At 29.2% G+C, this 21,101-nt stretch overlaps 4 protein-coding genes across 4 annotated transcripts; 1 reads left to right on the forward strand and 3 right to left on the reverse strand.

Moving 5' to 3' along the window:
• Nucleotides 1-8,282: 8,282 nt before the first annotated feature.
• On the reverse strand, nt 8,283-8,999 carry GO595_008795 (uncharacterized protein; the record flags this gene model as incomplete). The annotated part of the gene is made up of 1 exon (XM_067922409.1): nt 8,283-8,999. The coding sequence occupies one exon, from the start codon at nt 8,997-8,999 to the stop codon at nt 8,283-8,285; it is 717 nt and encodes a 238-aa protein (XP_067771034.1).
• Nucleotides 9,000-11,829: 2,830 nt separating this feature from the next.
• On the reverse strand, nt 11,830-12,612 carry GO595_008796 (SNARE domain containing protein; the record flags this gene model as incomplete). Its single annotated transcript, XM_067922410.1, has 1 exon — nt 11,830-12,612. One exon carries the CDS (start codon nt 12,610-12,612, stop codon nt 11,830-11,832), a length of 783 nt encoding a protein of 260 aa, XP_067771035.1.
• A 3,873-nt stretch (nt 12,613-16,485) lies between these two features.
• Nucleotides 16,486-17,229, reverse strand: GO595_008797 (uncharacterized protein; the record flags this gene model as incomplete). Its single annotated transcript, XM_067922411.1, has 1 exon — nt 16,486-17,229. The coding sequence occupies one exon, from the start codon at nt 17,227-17,229 to the stop codon at nt 16,486-16,488; it is 744 nt and encodes a 247-aa protein (XP_067771036.1).
• A 970-nt stretch (nt 17,230-18,199) lies between these two features.
• On the forward strand, nt 18,200-18,721 carry GO595_008798 (uncharacterized protein; the record flags this gene model as incomplete). Its single annotated transcript, XM_067922413.1, has 1 exon — nt 18,200-18,721. The coding sequence occupies one exon, from the start codon at nt 18,200-18,202 to the stop codon at nt 18,719-18,721; it is 522 nt and encodes a 173-aa protein (XP_067771037.1).
• Between the last annotated feature and the right edge of the window lie 2,380 nt (nt 18,722-21,101).

Here is a 21,101-nt window from a genome sequence, read left to right on the forward strand (position 1 = left end):
AGAAGACATTGATATTTCTTTTCATTTCTTTAAAACAAATACGTCTAATAAAGTACACATTGTTGATATTGAAATTACTAAATTTCATTTTGCTCAAATTTCCAAAAATGAAGAAAACAAAGAGAAGCAACACAAGGCCACACCTTTTGGTAGGTGGATTCTTGAACATTTATTTTACATATTTTTTGTACTTTTTATTAAATCAGCTAAAATCACCATCAAAGACATCGAATTTCAGGTTAAAAATTCCACAACATCTATTCATTCCATTATTTTTGACTGGATAATTATTCCCGAAATCAAAACACTCAAAGCTGATTTACAAATCACTGAACTTTATCTTTCCAAAGGCCCATTATCTATTCGTATTCCGGAAATCCAAGTTAAGACCACCAGTTCCATGAATTCTCTTAAGTATCTTCTTGGCAGTCAACTTTCAGTTTTTGTTGATACAATTTCTAAAGTTAATCTTAATTATGATGACGGCCTTATAACTACTGAACAATTTACGATGTCATGTGTTGTCCCACAAGAACAAGAAGCTGTTTCTAATGTTCAAATTTCTCCATTAAAAATACATTTAACCAAATTAGACTTACACACTAAGCAAATAAACTTCGAAATAAATGACATACAATATACCAATGGAAGGATTTCCACCGGCGTAATCAATTCCACACGAAATTCGTCGCATTTATTTTCAGTTAAATCATTAGAATTAGAAAACAAACATTTGATATTAGAAGATTTCGAATTAACAGTTTGTTCGACATTACTAATTGACAAATCATTATTAACGCGATTTTTAAATCACTCAAAGAGTTCACCAAAGAAAACATCAACAACAACAACAACAAAACAAAGTGATAATTCATTTATAGTTACATCGAAACAAATCTCGAAGATTAAATATTGTTTACATGATATGCATCAATATGAATTCTTATTTAAATCATTCCAATTAAAGAACAAAATCATTTCGTCGAAACATTTAATAGTGAATCAAATATCGCCACCAGTTATACATCGATTCTTTGAAGGCTCACGAGTTAGAATTAATTTTGCAAAGCCAAATTTCGGAATCATTTGTACAAATTGCGAAATGTTTTTAACTAATTCATTCCCACAACAATCGATGATCTTCGAATTCTTTGGAATGAATTCATTTATGAGTAAACAAAGAAGAGGTCCACCATTAGCAAATCGTAAAGAACTTCCTCCGACATCGAAAATATTTTCACTTGAATCAGAAGCATTTAAAGTATCATTAAAAGAGAATGAATTATGTCAATCAATATCAAAAGCATTCGAAGCGAAAAGATCTGCAATGGAAGGATTAATGATGAGACAAAATAGAGCAATACAAATAATATCTGCGAAGAAAAGAATTAAATTTAATCAAAACATTTTCGAGCAGAAAAGCAACGAATTATTATTTAATTTATATAAAGAATGTTTTAATCAAATGCCGAAAAATAATGAAAAAGAAGATTTAATAGCGATTAATACTAAGAACTTTAAGTTTATAATGGATGGACCTGCGATAAAGAACTTTAATGAAGGATTAAACAAAATCAAAGAAATTTTACCCGAAGTTAATGAAGAAGAAATTGGTAAAATTTCAGGTGGAAAAATCACATTAAATTCTTCTTTATTCGAAATATCAATGGGTAAAGTTACTAAGTTATTAACTTTCGTAGACTTTAATAACACTGGCTATTTCTTAAAAGGAGGTCCTATTGGTAAATTACGCGAAGACTTTAAACATGTCAGAATCACTTGTGATAACGGCAAAACGGTATTTAACGTTCCCTCTTTAGCGACAAAGTCGGTTTCTTTTATCGAGCTTCATTCAAATTCAAAAGAGATCGTATTCAAAAAGTCGCCCGCTTTTAAGGAGGCCGATCAAAACCGTAAAATTGGAATGAAGAGATTTCAACTTAAGAAATATGTATTCCAAAGATTACGTCTATTTGATAATTATCGAATTAATTATAGGTTCAAATTTGATTTACATGCTAATAATTTCGAAGTTGGATATTTAACAAATGAGAATGTATATACTAATTTTCCACCATTAAAATTCCAATTAATTAATTTAAATACTATATATAATGGGAAAGATTTTAACATCACAAGTGACATGATAAACATTAAGATTTTACATAATCTTGACTACAAATTCATTGGAAGTTTACCATATCCAAACATTTATATGAACATTAAATCATTTAATCCAAACCAAACTAAACCTCGGCCTGTTTTTATAAAATATAACTCATATAGAATGCCAGATCCGACGTATGATCCATATTATGAATATAGAACGCATACATACTCAATACAATTTAATGTTACATTTCCCGAAGCAAATAATTATGCAATTTTCAATCTCGATTATTTGAATGATTTACTTAACACATTTTCAAAGAAGCCGATAATGAACGGTTATGTAAACCCCGTTCAATTCTTTGTTAATAAGAATTTGAATCCTAAATTATATGGAATAGAAGCAAATATTACATTTCCACATTTTAATATCTTACTTAACCAAGGGTCATTTTTAGTCAGAACTAAAGGGGAACCTATTAACTTTCGATTAACATCTAAAAATCAATTAAAATTATCAGCGAAATCATCGAAATTCAAAATATTAACAACATTTAATGAACAAGCATTATTAAAATTAAAACTTATAAATCTTAAATTCGATTTAAATGAAGGTTATATCATAGTTATAGTTTCAGATTTAATTTCCGAAATTCATTCACGAATATTTAAATGTATTAATAACATTAACATTAAATTACCTGAAACAAATACACCAAAAGTAACAAAAGAAACATATTTATCAAGTCAAATCAACAATGAAATTGATTTACAAATACAATTCTATAAGAATTCATTTGCTTTTGCGATCGAGACAATGATATTACGGATTTGTTTCGATGATGAAAATCGAATCATTCAATCAAATTCACGTACAGTTAGTTACCAACAAAAACTTGATGACAACAACAACAAATTACATTCAGTAATGATATCATCGATTAACTTCATTACATCGAATAGTGTTCCATTATTTTCATTAGAGTTATTTGAATATCAATTTGCTAAAGCAAGTAATTATCAAATCCAAATAATTAACAACAAAATTATATCAATAAATCCGACGGAAGAAGACTTTTGTATATTCATTCCGACAATAAAACATTATTACTTCAAATTCCAAGAGAACAAAAAACTCAAAATACCAAACAAAATGAAAAACTTAATAAAAACATTAAACATCAAATTAGAAAAAATTAATTTGCGATTATTAATGGAAGATAAAACAGTAATTGCATCATTAAACGCAAATAAAATAATAATCGACTTAATCCAAAAACAAGATAAAAGTGAAACAATGTCAATCATCATTAATCAAATAATTGCTCGAGATGAACAATCATCTGATGTCTTCTCAATGATCTTTGAGACGCAAAAAGAGAAGTTCTTAACAGTAAACTTAAACAAAGCTTATTCCATAATGAAATGTCCCGTCTTCCAAAAAATAGATATAAACGTAACGCCTTTTGTCATAAGAATTAATATGCCGTTCTTTAAACGATTAATAAAATATTTCCCTTCGTCAGACGAATTAAGAATGTTGGACATATTGGACGAAGAAGATGAAATGGATGAACAAAACGATTTGGAAGACGAAATGATTAACGCATTGAACGAAACTGCAGCGGATATACAGACGCAGAATAACCAAAACATATTCTTCTGCCAGAATTTCCAGTTTCACCCTTTCAGGGCTGGCATTTGCGTAAGAAGAAAGGACCAGGGATTGCTGTCAGAGTTCTTGGACAGAGGATTCTCGTATCCGGGATTCCATTACTATGACTTGTTCGGAACAAAGGAAAGATTGACAAGAATAGTGAAGAAGAATTTGAAATGGGCAATAGTGAAGTCTTTGTCTTCTTTGTTGTTCAAGAAGAAAAAAAGAACCCAGAAAATTACAAATAATAATGCAACAATGGATGAGAAAAAACAATAAAATTTTGTTGAAATTAAATCTTAAATTTGTCATGAAATGTGATTTGAATTTTTGACGCGAACAGACTTCGTCAATTTTGACTCGATGAGCGATGAATTGATGTGGTACTATAGTAATAGTTCGATAGGAAAGTGGCAAAATAAATGTTCATAAATTCGATAAAAATTTACAAATACTCCAATATCTTAAAAAAATTATATTCGACTTAAACAATGAAAATATCGATAAATCTGTTGAATTAACTCTGAATTATTTTGATTAAGAATTTTCATATTCATTTAATTTTATTATTTGTACAATTTTCATTCAATCAAATTTATTGATGAATTTTTTAATAATTACGAAGAACTTTCAAAGAATGATTGGGAACTTCATAAGAAATATATTGAAGAAGGACATAATCCAAATGAAATTGCAAAAATAATTCGAAATGATGAAATAGAAAAACTTCAAGAAATATCATCACAAAGCGATTTTGATTTTAATCAAACAATTGAACCATCAGTTTATGAAAGATGTTCATTTATTAATAAAAACAATGTTTCATTAATTGATTATGCAGCATTTTTTTCTGCTATCAAATGTTTTAAATATTTACTTATGAATGGTGCAAATGTAGAAAACACAGGCAAATATGCAATTGCAGGTGGAAACATTGAAAATGTTCATTTATGTGAACAAAATCATTCATCATTTAAAGATGCATATAAAGCTGCAATTGAATTTCATCGAAATGATATTTTTAAATATATTTATGATAATAAAATTGAAGAAATTAGTAATTTAGAAAAATTAGGAAGTGAGTGCGTTTTGCATAATAATTATGAAATTCTTTCATTTCTGAAAAAGTAGGAATGAAAGTTAATGAATTATTAATTATTGAGTCATTAGAAGTAGGTAATTTCTATATTTTACAATATTTTCATGAAAAAAATCCGATTTCAATACATTTTTTGAAAATTTCTACTGTTTCTGAAAATAAAGAACTTTTTGATTATTTAATTGACAATTCATATATTGAAGATAAAATTACCAAACTAGTTTTTAATTTTTTTTTTTAATATTCCAATATAATATTTTTAATTTATAATATATATTTAATGCAGCTTTTATTTTTTCATTTCAGAGAAGTAGTTTGGAATTAGTTGAATTACTTATTGAGAATAAGGGAGTAGATATTAATACTAATATATATACTTACATGCTATATATTATTTAATATTTACTTAAATTTCTTGAAACACCACTTATGAAAGCATCTGAAAATGGTCATATAGAAATCGTTAAATTACTTCTTGAACATGAAGGAATTGATGTTAATGCGAAAAATAATATTTTCATTAATATATTAGGACTTCATAATAATATTTGGAAATTCTTTAAATTTCTTGAAACAGCACTTCTGGAAGCATTTAAATATTGTCATATAGAAATCGTTAAATTACTTCTTAAACAAGAAGGAATTGATGTTAAAGCTAAAGACATTTTTAATTTTCATTTAAAATCTATTTTCAAAATTTTATATTTCAAAATAATATTTGGAAATTATTTAAATTATTTAAAACAGCACTTAAGTATGCATATAAAAAAAATTATCCAGAAATTGTACAACTCCTTAAAAAGAAATAAATTTTTATCATAACCATATGAAACATAAATAAACAAATTTGTTTTAAATCTATTCTTTTTAAAATATATAATTATTCACCTCAAATATTAAAGAATTAATAAACGATAAATTTTTAATACCATCAAAACGAATAATATTTTATTTTTTACTTATTTCTCTATCAAAGGATTATCATTTACATAATTCTTATTATCCTTTGAATATTTTTTAACATAAAACACAATGAAAACGACAATCAAAATCACAACAATTGGTATACAAACACCCAAAACAATTGCCAAAGTATTATCTTTTTTCGGTTCTGGTTCAATATCATTACACTCAACCAAAACATTCAACGAAACATTAAAAGTTCCGAATTTATCACATTTATAATCGGAATTTACCATTACAAAACTCAATTTCACATCAACGAAAGCGTTTTCTTTAATAATTGGCTCATTTTCGCCATAAAAATAAAAACATTTAAGCCGAATACATTGATAAAATGAGAAATTTCCAATAGTTTTTAAGTTTTTACCGATTTTAATTGATTTCAAATTAAAACATTTATAAAATGTATATTCATTAATTGCATTAACATAATCAGTAAATATAAAACTCATTAAATTAATACATTGATAAAACGAATGTTTCCCAATTTCTCTTAAGTTAACACTAAAATTACTTACATTTAACATCAAACAATCAACAAATGAATATTCGCCAATTGTTGTCAATGAATTTGGAAATGTAATTTCTTTTAAGAAGTAACATTCATAAAATGCATAATTTCCAATAACTTTTAAGTTATTATTATTTATATTAATATAATTTATGTTCCTACATTTATAAAACGAATTATCTCCAATTACAGTAATGGAATTTGGTAAATTATATGTATCTTCTTTCTCGATTGGATAACTTATTAACTTTGTCATTTCGTTATTGTAAAGAATTCCATCATCATTATAATTAGTGAAATATTTGTTTTCTTTATCGACTTTTATGTTTTTAAGTTTTTTACAATTGAAAATCGAATTAGATGAAATTTCTTTAACATTTTCTCCAATTGTTAATGATTCCAAAACTTCGCAATTATGAAACGCAAATACTTCAATTATCTCAACGGAAGTTGGTATATTAAATGTTTGTAATGTATTACCTTCTGAGAAATAAATAATTTTTGTTAAATTCTTATCGTATATAATTCCGTCATCATTATAATTACTGTAATATTTGTTGTCTTTCGATATTGTAATTGTTTGTAGTCTTGTACATGTTTCAAATGCATTTTGTCCGATCTCTTTAACATTACTTCCTATATGAAATGTTTTGATATAATGACATGCAAAAAATGCCTTTTCGCCAATTGTGACAACAGAATTAGGAATTTCGATGGTTAATAAAAGAGAACATTTATATAAGAAATAACTTCCAATTGTTTGAACATTCTTTCCAATGCTAATCGTCTCTAAGTAATAACAGTAACTAAATGAAGAATCGCCAATTGTAATGACTGAGTCGGGAATTATTATATTTTTGAGAGATCGACAATTATTAAAAGCTGAATTTCCAATGGTTGTGACCGAATCCCCAACGTTTGTTAGCTCTAAAAAGAAACAATCAGCAAATGCAGAATCTCCAATTGAGATGACCGAATCTGGAATTGTACAATTTTGAAGGCTGTTCCCACCAGCAAACGCTTTGGCTCCAATGGTTTTGGTGTTGTTTCCGATGATGACTGATTCTAATTCATTACAAAAGAAAAATGCATGATCTCCAATTGTTGTGACTGAATTTGGAATTGTCAGATTTTTCAAAGAAGAACATTCATAAAATGATGAATTTCCTATAATTGTTACACTATTTCCTATGTTAATTGATATTATTTCAAAACAATAATGAAACGCAGAAGTTCCAATTTCTTGAACTGGGCTTAAAATATCAACAAATAACAGCTTGTCCCAATTGTAAAAAGATCGATTTGGAATTATTGTTATGTTACCACCAATTATAACACGCGACGTTACTTCTTTAAATTCTGTTGTAAATTCACTTGTTTCATTAATTTCAAGTGTTCCATCTGAAAAATATTCAACTGTTATTGCAAAGAGAAGAGCAAAAATAGATAGAACGTTCATAAATTTATTTGATTTGAGATCATTTTAGTTGATAATTGATAAGTTTACAAAAAATCGATTGACGTGAACTGATGTCATCGGCTTTTTGGCGATTTTTCCAAATTGAATGGTTTTAAAATATTTTGAATGTACAAACCGTCGTTATAAAATGAATTTTTTTGGGTGAAGGAGTCATCGGAATTTATTCCAAAATTGTGAGTACCTTATGTTTATTTTCGAAGGGTTCAGCAGAAAAGGCCGAAGGCCCCTATACACATTGGAAGGAGGTTATTTCTGCAACGACAAAATCAGGGCACCCCACATCCTGGCGGTTTTTTGAATGCTAACTCAAAACGATCAATTTCAACACAATTTAGCTAACTGTTGGCAGATGACAACGATAAGCATTCAATTTGGGAAATCGTTCACATGTTTTATAAAACCGCTCGACCACATAAAAGAGGTTTAAAATTGGTGAGGTTAATTACCGTTTAATTAATTCAGCTTAAGGCCTTGGGTATACAGCTCTAACTGGTGCTTGTTGATATTGAGGAACTGAATTGGGTTGTGGGACAACTTGAACATATTGTGGTGGTGTAGGAACAACTTGAACATATTGACGTGGAGCTTGTTGTTGAACTGGTTGTTGAACAGGTGGGATATATTGTGGAAGAGATGGGGTTTGAACAACATAATATACTGGTTGTGGTTGTGGAACTTGTTGGTATTGTGGTTGTAGTTGTGGAACTTGTTGATATTGTGGTTGTGCGCGTGGAACTTGTTGGTACTGTGGTTGAGACTGTGGTTGCTGTTGTGGAACTTGTTGATATTGTGGTTGTGGAGTTCTTTGAGATCTTCTTTGTGAGCGACCATGCCTCCTGCGTGTTCTCTCAGGTCTTTCATTGTTGTAAACCATTGGGATATTTTCATTTTCGTTGTTACGAGAACTAGAGCAAGCTGAAAATATGCAATAAATAATTCCTGTGAGAATAGCGATAAAACCAAGGTAGAAAGCAACCATTACAATGCTAGGAAGAATGCTTGATGCTTTACCATAACATGGAGTCTTCTTATTATCATTATAATTTCTTGTCCAGTAAGGTTTTGTTGTGGAAGTTGGTTTCTTAGAGACGGTAGGCTTGTAAGTAGATGAGGGCTTCCTCTTACCATATGTTCGATGAGGGTAATGAGCGCACCCTAAAGAAAAGAGTAAAAAAAGCATTTGTTTGAATGTCAAATAACCGTTGAATTAAAATGACCAAATTCAACCGCCGGAGTTTTTGAATGTTTTACATGTAGAATTATGGTTAATTTATCGTCAGATGTTAAGTAAACTATTCAAATTCACTATATCTATTGGAGAATTATGTCTCATCAAAATTTTGTAATGATATTTTCTTATTAAAGCATTCTTCACATGATTTATCAGTATAGTAATGACATAATATCATATTTGATTATTTCTTTTGAAGTTTAATATCAAATAACTTATCATTTCAATAATGTTAAAAATTGATTTTGTTTAAAAAAATTATATATTCTTTAATATTTAAATTTACTTAAACACTAAAGATTTAGTGACTTCATTTTTTGATTTTTTTGAAAAATAATCCTTCATAAAATTTAACAAAACCATAACAAAAAATGAGAAATTCATTTCGCGATTTTATTATCGAAATTTCACGACAACCAAAGCTTGAGGAGAGAAAGGAAATGATGGGACAAGAACTGTCTCGAATCAGAAATCGATTAAAAATGAAAGAAAAATCACGACACTTAAGGATAATTGCAAAATTAATTTTTTTAAATCATGCAGGTTATGACGTTTCTTTCTCTCTTGTAGAAATCGCAAATGTTATGGCAAGCACTAGATTTTCGACAAAATTTATTGGGTACATTGCTGCAGGTATTTTATTTGATCCCAAAAGTGAAACATATCTTCTAATAAATCAAACAGTTTTAAATGACTTAAAATTTTATGAAGAAAGAGTTCAATGTTTGGCTTTATCACTGATAGCAAATTACAAAGGAAGTGATTTAATAGCAAATGCATTTTCATCTATTGAAAATATTATTATGAAATCAAGAAGTTTTAGAGTTTTAAAATGTGCAGGTGCTGCATTAATTTCATGTATAAGAGAAAATCCTGATTATATAGAATCGGTAAAAAAATGTATTCCTTCTCTTCTTGGGAATCAATCTCATGCCGTGAAAATTGTTGGTTTAAAAATTGTAAGTGAAATACTTAAAAATATTGAAAATAAAACAAGGTTTCAATCAATGATAAGTACATGCATTGAACTTATTAGAACTTTAAGAAATATATATCCAACTAGAGCACATGGATTTGTTGGAGAAAATGATCCATTTGCACAAATATTTGCTATAAAAACTCTTGGAATGATTGGAAAACCATCTGATGAAATAGATTCTTTATTACAAAGTATAATTACTACTTTAGATCCATCAACAAATATAGGGAAATCAATTCTTTTAGAAGCAGTTGAAACAATTGTTAAAACATGCAAGAATCAATCATTGAAAACTCTTGCAATTAATCAAATCGGAAGATTATTAAATCCTAATAATCCAGGAACATGTTATTCAATTCTTTCTGCATTAACAAGAATTCTTTATTCAGATAAAAACATGATTAATAGAGGAAGTGCTGATAATCTTTCAACTCAAAGATATAGGGATCAAATAGTTCAATGCTTAGAACAAGATGATGTATCAATTAAAAGAAGAGCTCTTGTGGTTATTACAGCAATTGTTAATGAACAAAATGTAAAGAAACTTGTTCCTGATATAATGGAGCACATGAAAAGTGTTGATAAAGATTTTCTCGCAGATATTGTTCCAAAGTTATTCACATGCATTGAGAGATTTGCACCTTCTCCTCAATGGAAAATAGATATTTTGATTAGATTGGTCAAAGAAAATCCTTCATATATAAACAAAGAGATATTAAATTCTTTCTGTAGTTTTGTTTCAAATAGTAATGAAATATGTAGTTTTGCTTTAAATAGAATAGAAGAAGAACTCCCAAATAATAAAAACAATCAGCCTTTCATTCAAATGGCTTCTTTTTGTATTGGTGAATATGGTGAAAAAGCTGATTATTATCTTAACATATTTCAAAGTATAATTTTTTCACCTGGGATTTCTGGAACAACAATTTGTTATCTTTTATCATCAATTGCAAAAATTGCCATTAAATTTGATTTAATTAATAAAATTATTAACGTTATTGGAAAATTTTGTGGTGATCATCGTATAGAAGTTCAACAAAGAGCAGGAGAAATAATTAGAATTTTAAAATCAGGAAATTCATTAAATATTTATTGTCCAATGAAACAAATTGGAACAAGTTCACCTTCTAGAATTAGGTCTAAGTCATATACACAAAACACAAATGATAATGCTAAACTCGTTGATTTTGAAAGAGAGAATGATCAAATTAGAAAAAGAAATATTACACAGCCTGTAACATATCAAAGTAAAACTGACATAGATATCAATATTACTCCACCTCGTGGATCTATTGAAGTCATTCAAACATCAGATTTTATATTATTTTTTGAAATCCAGAAAAATGAAAATGATAATAGACAAATTGCTATTAGAACATCTTTCTTTAGTAAATCCAAGATTTCATTACCAGAATTTAGTGCAAAATATGCTGTTCCAAATGGGTGGAATTTAAAAGCACAAGCTCCATCAAGTAATATACTTCTGCCTTATGGAGAATCTCCAATTCAGCAAGTTCTTCTTTTAATGAATCAAGGCGTTGAAAATTTAACAATGAAAGTTTGGATTTCTTTTATGTTTCATGGACAAACAATCACTTCTATTTATGATATAAATAAAATTATTGATTAAAAACATCAAAATATTTTCTGTATTATATTTGTTTCCTTGAGAAACTTTAACATTTTAGTCTAAATCTTCTTGATTTTAATATAATATTTAATAAAAAAATTTTTTTTTAAACATTTATTATTATGCGATCACTCTCAAAACAAATATTTATTTTTTAACAAAAATTTACTTTAAATAATTAATATAAACACTAATGAGAAAACTATTAACACTGCAAAAATTTTCAGCATCAAACACTTGTTTCCTTTTATCTTTTCATAATACTTTACAAGCTGGTTCTGGCCTTCCCGGATGTTACTGAGCGCTTCTTCTGTGTTTTGGTCGATTCGAAACACTTCATAATCTTGTGATGCGATAATCTCAGATAACCTCACAAACATCTGAGATATCTCATTTATCGCTTGCTCAACATTCCTGACCATATCATAACGCTCTCGTTGCTGTTTCTCCATCATTGTGCTTTGCATAGGAATTTCAACTTCATCATTATCAACAGAATATGTAGTGGAATATGATTTTGGTGATGTAGAAACTCCAAAGTTTTGTCTTCTTTGTTTGATTTTCTGGATAGCTTCGCTTCTTTCTTGAATAGCTGCTTTAAAATCTTCAGTGATTGTGGCAAGAACACGCCGAAGACTTTGTGCTATGTTATAGGCATATTGTGGCTGTGGTTTTATTTGTTCTAACTCTTGAATTTTTTGATTAATTGTTCGAATGTCCTCATTCAAATTAAAAATTAATTCCTGTATTTGCGTTTCATCTTGGTTAAGTACGTTACCATTTTTCATTAAAGAACGAAGTGTTTCTATTGAATCAGTTGCATATAAAAGTCGAGATTTAATATCACGAGCAGAAATTGAAAATTTAGATGGCTTACTAGATGGGGGTGAACGGACATCGTTTCTAGGTGGGATTTGCTTTAAATAACTAAAGAATTCAGATGTCCTGTTCATTAATATTAATTGATAATGTTTGTTCGAATTCTTTTACGATTAAAATTACCAGAAAAATTTAAACGGCCGTTTCCTCTTAATTATGATGAGAGCAAATATACATGTCACTTTAAAAACACTCAATTTTTACAAAATTTTATTTTCTCTCAATTACCTGGACATAAAACAACTTTTTGATGGGCGATCTACCACCGATAAACACAAAAAGTAAGTTTCGCCTTCAACACAAATACCTTTGGTACTAACAGAAAAAAAAGGGTGAAAGAAAAGATTATTTTATTCACACTACATAGTTTGAAAAAAAAATGTATTAACAACACTGCAAAGTGAATCTTCTTGAAGAGATCAATTCAATTGATCGGAAATAAAAGTTTTGGACCTGTTTCATCAGCACGTGAGTAAAAAGATGCATCTTTATATACATCTGCTATTATTCTTTTTCTTTTTTCGATCCAGGCCTTATGATCTTCTTGAAACTTTTTTCTTTCATTTAAGATTGATTCTATGCTAGTTTGTATTTCTGATATTTCTGAAAATAGTCTGTCTTCCTTTTTTGTTGGATGATCTTGTGCTATTGATTTGATTTTATTATACTTATTGTTAAGTTCTTCATCGGATTTTGATAATGTCTGTGAGGAAGGTCGTTGAGCTTGTAAAAAAGATGGAAAACTTATTTGTTCACGTGATATTTTTTTTGTTCGTGTTAAACCAATATGCTTTCTTGTTGGGTGTTCATTGATCGGAGTAAAGGGCGTCTGCTGGAGGAAGGTATCAAATGAATAATTTCTAAATTTGCTTAGTTTGATGCCGTGGGAGATCTCTTTTTTGTCGTGCATTTCTAAAATTTAACCAGAAACAAAAACCGATTTTTATGAACTCAAAAATTGGTCTTTCAATTTTGTTTGTGTTATATTGAATTGAACAAAAATAATTGAGTATGGTTCTTTTAAAAAGTAACCTCTCAAAATGCTTGTGATCACCTTATTACAGGAACTGACTTCATGAAGAAACTACTTTTTTTTGATAAAATTCTTCACAATACAATTTAATGCAAGACGTTTTTAAAAAAATTTCCCTTGTTACATAATTTGATAATCATAATTTTTGACCTCAAGAGAAGAAAAACAAAAAACAGATTGAATAGTTGTTTTCCAACATTTTGAGAGACTTTAAACTGTAATCATAAAACAAACATTTTCGTTTCTAGCAAATTTGTTCCATTATGATGAGCACCTTATGTGCAATTTAGGTGAGTTTGACAGAAGGCTTTCAGATTATAATTATTTTCGCACATGGAATATGCTCATTTTGCAATAATAAAATCGGAGCTCCAATCCCTGACAAATTTTGACAGAAATAAAGCTTTTATGGAAAAAACGTTCATAGTGAAATTTGTGTGATTTACAAATTCAAAGCTTTATTTTTATTAAAAGAAAGCTTTACTGCTTTTTCTCACAAACGATGAATTAAATATCAAATATTAATATCCCATCAACTCTTTCGAAAAGCATTAATTCCTTAAAATGACGATAATACGTTCACAAGTTATGAATATTCGATGATTGTTTTGAAAAAATTAAATCTAAAATACTTAAAAAATTATTTATGCATAAATATTTTATTCGGTGTGAAGAATACCATTTGTTAGCCCAAATTATTTTTTATTATAAAATGGAACTTTTCTCCATTTTAACGTCCTCCTTTTATCACACCACATTTTGAATTTATTTTGATCATGTCAAATATAAAGTTCACAAAAGTTTGAATTTGTTTTTATAACATCAAACCAGCGCATCAAACGAAAGTGCCATTTTCTTTATGTTGCCGAAAACAATCGAAGACCTAAGGAAGACAGTCGCGACAGCAAGGAACAAAATGCCGTTTAAAAGGAAAATGGAAATTTTATTAGAATTTGTAAAAAATCATAATTATGATTTTCAACAAATTGGTATTCGGTGTTATCAAGAACCAGATATAATCTTAGTTAATTCATTTATGTTAGGATCTTTCTTACGGATCAAGCCAAATTCCATTAACAAAAATTTAACTGCAATAGGATATCAAGTCTCAAAAGAAGAAACATCAGCATTTCAAAACAACAAAGAAATTCAACTTTCAGATAAGAGGCGGTGGAATATTCGTCATAAGATATGTGCTGATAATTATCAACCATATAATATCATCAAAGAAATCAATGAAACAACAATATTAGCCAAAAGCATACCAATTTCATCTTTAAACATAAATATATATTCATTAACTCTCAAACAAACGAATGAATGGAAGAAGATTTTCTTTAATAAAGTCCAAACTGAATGGGAAACAAATTTTAATTCATCTAAAGGAATTACATATGATGAAGTTGTCACTAATATATTCAAAACGGATGAAGATATTACGAATGAGACCAAAAATATCTTCAAATTAATGAGCGGCGATGACAAAAGTGAATTCTTTGGCATTGATAACTATTATCGGTTTTGTTCGTACTTTGGATTTATTGAAAATTCGGCACAAAACATTCAAGAAATCAATTCCATCAACTTCCGATTAAGTTATGGCGAAAGTCCATCAAAAGCATTATTGAAGACTATGGATGTTGGGGATTACATAGTTTGTTTGTCATTAGTTCCCGGCGAATTTATTGTTCTGATCAAAAATCAATATGAAATCGGAACATATTTAATGAGTTATAATGCGCTGACGAACAAATATTCATTCGATGATTTGTTTATTGGTAATTTTATGTTCGTGTTTGATAACGTTTTAAAGAGGTTTTTAAACGTAGAAAAAGAAAATTTTTTTCAGATTAATTCATATTTCATCGATGAAGAGGATACTTTCGTGCTCGAGAATAACAAAAACGAAACATATGAATTCGAAGCATCCGAATTCGAAAGCATTTTTTAGGTGTGTTAACATTTGATTATTGGCAACGTGCTGAAACATTCAGTGGTCCAAAGGAACATTGAAGAAGCAGATAATAATAATATGTTCACCGATTTGTGTGAAAAGTCGAATATGAATTAAACACTTTCGTAAATTTTGTTTTTGTTTTTGTTGCAGATAAACGAATTTGATAATTTGCGTCGTTTCGGATGTCGTCGGCGGATGAGTTACATTTCGCGGATTGTGTACAGTTTATAATTATAAATTGCAGTGCTTCATGAAGATAGACAGAACAAGCTCACAGCGAGGAATGAGTGCTACAATTCACAGAGAGGAATGAGTGCTACAATTCACAGAGAGGAATGAGTGCTACAATTCACAGAGAGGAATGAGTGCTACAATTCACAGAGAGGAATGAGTGCTACAATTCACAGAGAGGAATGAGTGCTACAATTCACAGAGAGGAATGAGTGCTACAATTCACAGAGAGGAATGAGTGCTACAATTCACAGAGAGGAATGAGTGCTACAATTCACAGAGAGGAATGAGTGCTACAATTCACAGAGAGGAATGTGTGCTACAATTCACAGCGAGATTAAGCTTGGCGATGTTGAAACAAATTTATGAGATGATAAACTGATTATCTATATAGATAAAAAACACAAGAAAAAGCTAAGTAATACAATTTAGGTTGGTGTTTTTATCAAGCTTTTGGAGATTTTTTGTATTTTATTTATCCAATGCAGATACATGATTTTTATGTTCTCTGAAACAGTTATAAAATGATAATTTCTTTGTTCTTTCTAATGATATATTAATGTAATGGAATAAATCTTCTTTGCGTTCACTTCTGCTATATATAATTCTTTCTCATAGATGTATATTTGTAATTGCAGCATTGTAGAAGGAACTATAGAAACGTTTAAAAAGTGATTTTTGATGAGATTAATTAGTTGAAAAAAAAATTAAAAATTAATATCACCTTTAGAATGATGACAAAGAATTACAATATGGACAGTGATGAAGCTTGGCTTGCCTTGACTCCAGGCAATCATCACAGAGGACATTATGGCCACAAGGTGCGATTGCAACAGTCGCATCATTTTTCAGACATATGCAACATTTCCCTGTTACATCACTATTTTCCACTCTGCACCGTTTCCCAACTGTTATGTTGTATATTTGCTGGTTGGCGATAAGTTGTTGCTGGGCAAAGTTGAAACACATTTCATCTTCATCATTTAATAATCTGAAATTAAGAATATGTTTTGAAACAATAGCAAACCCGGGTTTGGATTGGACACTTTTAAGATTTGGTGTAATTTCAACATCAAAACTTGAATATTCAGGGATCGGAATTGAAAACTCAGTACGATCTAAAACTGGTATTCGAAAAGAATTTATATGCCCATTTGCAACAACAACAATTTTGCAAGGAGCTTCAGTTTTGATTCCGAAGCAAAGGAAATCATTTCCATTAAAGTTTTTGATATATGGATCTGGACTAGAAACAGAAATTACTGTTTTAAGTTGTGTGCTTCTTTGTGGTGGAGGGTTAGTATTTTTATTGTTGTATTTCCTCATTCTTTCAACTTGAAGTTGTTGAATTGCTGCTGCTATTTCATTAGCATCCATATCATCAAAGTTCCCATTGTCTCCAAAGTAAGAAGAGTTACTTCGAATCTTGTCATCTGACTCTTGTTCATTAAATGATTGAGAATTTCCCATTTTAACAAAACCGTCAAATTGGGGCGCTCCATATCAACGATGTTAACATAAAAGTGCTTTTTGTAAATTTTTCAAAAAGTTTTTACTATGCCTTTTTTTATCAAGAACTCAAGAAAATAAAACCAAAAGCCATTTAATAATAAAAAGAATATTTATATCATTGTTTTAAATAACTTTGTTATATTTATTATTATTATTGTATTGAAAATAAATACTGAATTATAGTAATGCTATTGGGAATTACCAGAATGGAATTAATTTTGATTGATTTAATAAATTTTTTGATTTACAATTACCTTTATAAGAGGCTATATGAAAAAACACAGAGAAATGAAACCATGATGAATCTGATGATAAACTCAAGACAAATGTATATTTATTTTTTTTTTTAGTTTGATTTTAAATAATCATATAAGATATATTGGGTGGTGTTTCTGAAGTGAAGGAATTTATGAAGAAAAAAATAAATGATATTATATTTTTGCGAGACTGATATGAAGATATTACATTTACAATTGTGTTGTGATCATGAATTTGAATTAATTGATTAATTTCGAGATATTTGTAATTTATTCTCAAACTTACTGAATTTTAATTTAAAATAATAAAATAATAATAATAAAGTTGATTAGGCCATATTTTATTTGTTGGTTATAATTTTCCTCCAAGATATTTATGTTTAATTAAATTCAGTTACCGATCAAAATCATTCAAAAAGCCATCATTTTCTCCTGACGATAGTATGTAAAGCAAGCAAAAGTGAACGTCTGGACATTTCCCACTTTTTCTGCCAAAAACCTCCTCGATAGAGATTTTAGTGAATAATTTTTGGAGAATCGCTTAATAACACGCGACTTTTTCTGAGGAAATTTGAATGCTTTATTCCCACTTTTGGGTACATCCATGAGAAAAGAGAAAAATAACACCCCACTTTTTGTGTGATTTATCATGTTTCATCCAAATCAGTGCAATGGAGACTCCTCCTGAGCTCATAGAAGCATTTACTCGTCTTGACAATGCATTCTTTGAAGATGTACATGCTCTTGTTCAACGGGTGCGCGAGATTTCTGATCAATATAAGTGCCGATATGTTCCTAGATCAACAGGTGAATCAAGATCAATGCAACTTTTCTGCTGTAGACAGTATCGAACAATCTATAACTGCAATGCATGCCTTAGGATTCTTTACAACCCCGAAACACAATTAGCACAATTCGATTCTTGCGATTTAAACCACACACATGAAATTTCTGCATCATACAACGGAAAAGAAAGAAATCAACTAAGCGAAACACAAAAAACGAAAATCAGAGATTCAACATTACAAGGATTATCGGCTTATAACATTCGCATCAAACAAGGATTGGTTTGTTCGAAAGATGTATTATACAATACAGAAAGAAAAATCTTAAAAAACATTCGAGACCATGAAATGGATGAATTGCTTGATCAAATGAAAAATGGAAATAATTGGTCGAACAAAAATAGATGAAAATAAGCGTTTTAATGGATGTTATGTATTTCACGAACCTATTATGTCTGAAAAATATGCTAATGATCTGTGCATTATTGACGATACAAGTTGTACAAATTACTATCACCTCCCTTATTTATTAATGATTAGTGAAGATCAAAATGGTCGAAACCAAGTATTATCTTTTGCAATAATATGCTCACGAACAAAAAATGAATTTATAAATTATTTTGTAGAAATCAAACAAAAAATAGGTGATATCAGGCTCTTTATCTGCGATCGAAACAAAACACAGGTCAAAGCACTGAAATTTGTCTTTCCATTTTGCAAAATTATATTTTGCAGTGTTCACATTTCTCGTAATCTTCGACAAAAGGCAGGGCAAGAAATGTGTGATTTATTTCATAAGCTACAAATCCAAGAAATTTCTGAAGAAGAATTTATCAATGCATGTAATAATTATGTAAATGAACATCCAAAAACAAAAGGATCGCGTTTGTTACAAAACTTATTAGAGGATCAGGATAAGTGGCTACCAAGTATAATTTCAAAATATATACATTGCGATAATACAACATCAAATCGAGTTGAAGGTTTTTTTGGAAGTCTCAAGAATTTACTAGAACATATGATTGTAACATTAGGATATCTTGTATATGCAATTTATTTAAGAGGTGAAAAATATAGAATATTATCTAAAAGTGATAAACCAACAATTATCTTACAAGAATTAATGAGCAAAGAAGATTCGAAAAAACTCGGTACATTTGCTTCAGCAATGATATTCTCTGAATATATGGACCTCAAACTAAATGGTGTATTGTCTATTCCATACTCTGAGACCTGCTGCAAAAATCATACATTATACAATCTCCCTTGTAAACACCTTATTCTAATGAGAATTAAAGAAGATAAGAACCCACTCTTAACAATCAATGACATACCTTGTAGATTGATAATCACTAACGAAAATAAAACAGATAATCCCAATACCATTGAAAGATATTTACGGCCAAAAAACAAAGAAAACAATTGGAGTTACAGTAATTGCATTGATAAATTTGAACGTTTTTTCTCCCTCGCGAATCGATCTTCTGAAATTAGAAATATTCTAGACAAAGCCTTAAATGATTTATGCTCGCTTGAACATGAAACAGGAGAAGATGGAGATATTCTTCCACCAGAACACATACAGATTTCTGGAGCGCCTTCAAGATATCCAAGAAACAATGTGGATAAAGCAAACGCTCCAAAAGTGAAGAAGAAATATCGTTGCAGTATATGTGGAGGTGATACTCATACTGCACCTAGATGTCCAAAAAATGTTTTAGCTACTTAATAAAAACTTAATATATTATACTCATAATATCAAAAATGTGAATATACAGTTTAACAGTTCATGAGAAAAGAACATCATAAATCATGTGAGAATAAGCATATTCGAGAATCCTTCGTAAACTGTTGGAATTCCAAATTCTCCTTTTTAAAAAGTCGCCGTTGCGTTCACAAATGAATGTTTCACCATGTTTTCATTTGAAAATGCTACGAGATGACTTGCTTTAATGCCAAAATAAATCACACAAAAAGTGGCGTGTTATTTTTCCTTTTCTCATGGATGTACCCAAAAGTGGGAATAAAGCATTCAAATTTCCTCAGAAAAAGTCGCGTGTTATTAAGCGATTGCCCATAATTTTTTGTGAGGAAATTTACTGTAAATGTTACATTAACATTAATTTACACATGTAAAGTATTAAGAAATTCTATGAGGTACGTCAAACCCAAACAGAAACATACCAGCGAATTGACATCGGTGTTATTTTTCATGGTGTCATTTTTAATTTTTAATGACTTACCACATTAGTTCATTTTTATTTATTTATGTCCAAAATACCATATCGAACAGGTATGCCTAAATTTCATATTCGAGCTAAATATATATCATACGATGACGAAAAAAGATTTTCCAAAGGTTAATCAAACCTGATCAAAATCAACCTTTGAATGCTATTCATAAGCAAAGCTTTATTACACCATTAAAGATCCAAGATCCTAAACCTTCGATTACAGAAAAGCCAATAGATCCTTCTATATGTGATGATTATAGAGATCCTTTTTGTGCTCTGGAAATATTTCCAGAAGACTCCTTTCCTGCTATAGAGCAAGGCTTTGATGACTTTATAAATAAAAATGAAATATTTCTAACCATCAAAAAGTGTTATCGGTTAAAATCTTAGAGTGCCCTGTTGTATGAATCGTTCTAAAAGTTGGGTGGGGGAGGTTTTTGTATTAGCTCATATAATAAATTCAATAAGACCATTTCAAAAAGTGAGAAAGGTGAAGTCGTACGTATTTCATCTTAGCACAAAGTCATTGGTTGGATAAGTTAATTTTGTAATGA

Source organism: Histomonas meleagridis (genome assembly GCF_020186115.1).
Source record: "Histomonas meleagridis strain 2922-C6/04-10x chromosome Unknown contig_72, whole genome shotgun sequence".
Taxonomy (NCBI): Eukaryota; Parabasalia; order Tritrichomonadida; family Dientamoebidae; genus Histomonas; species Histomonas meleagridis.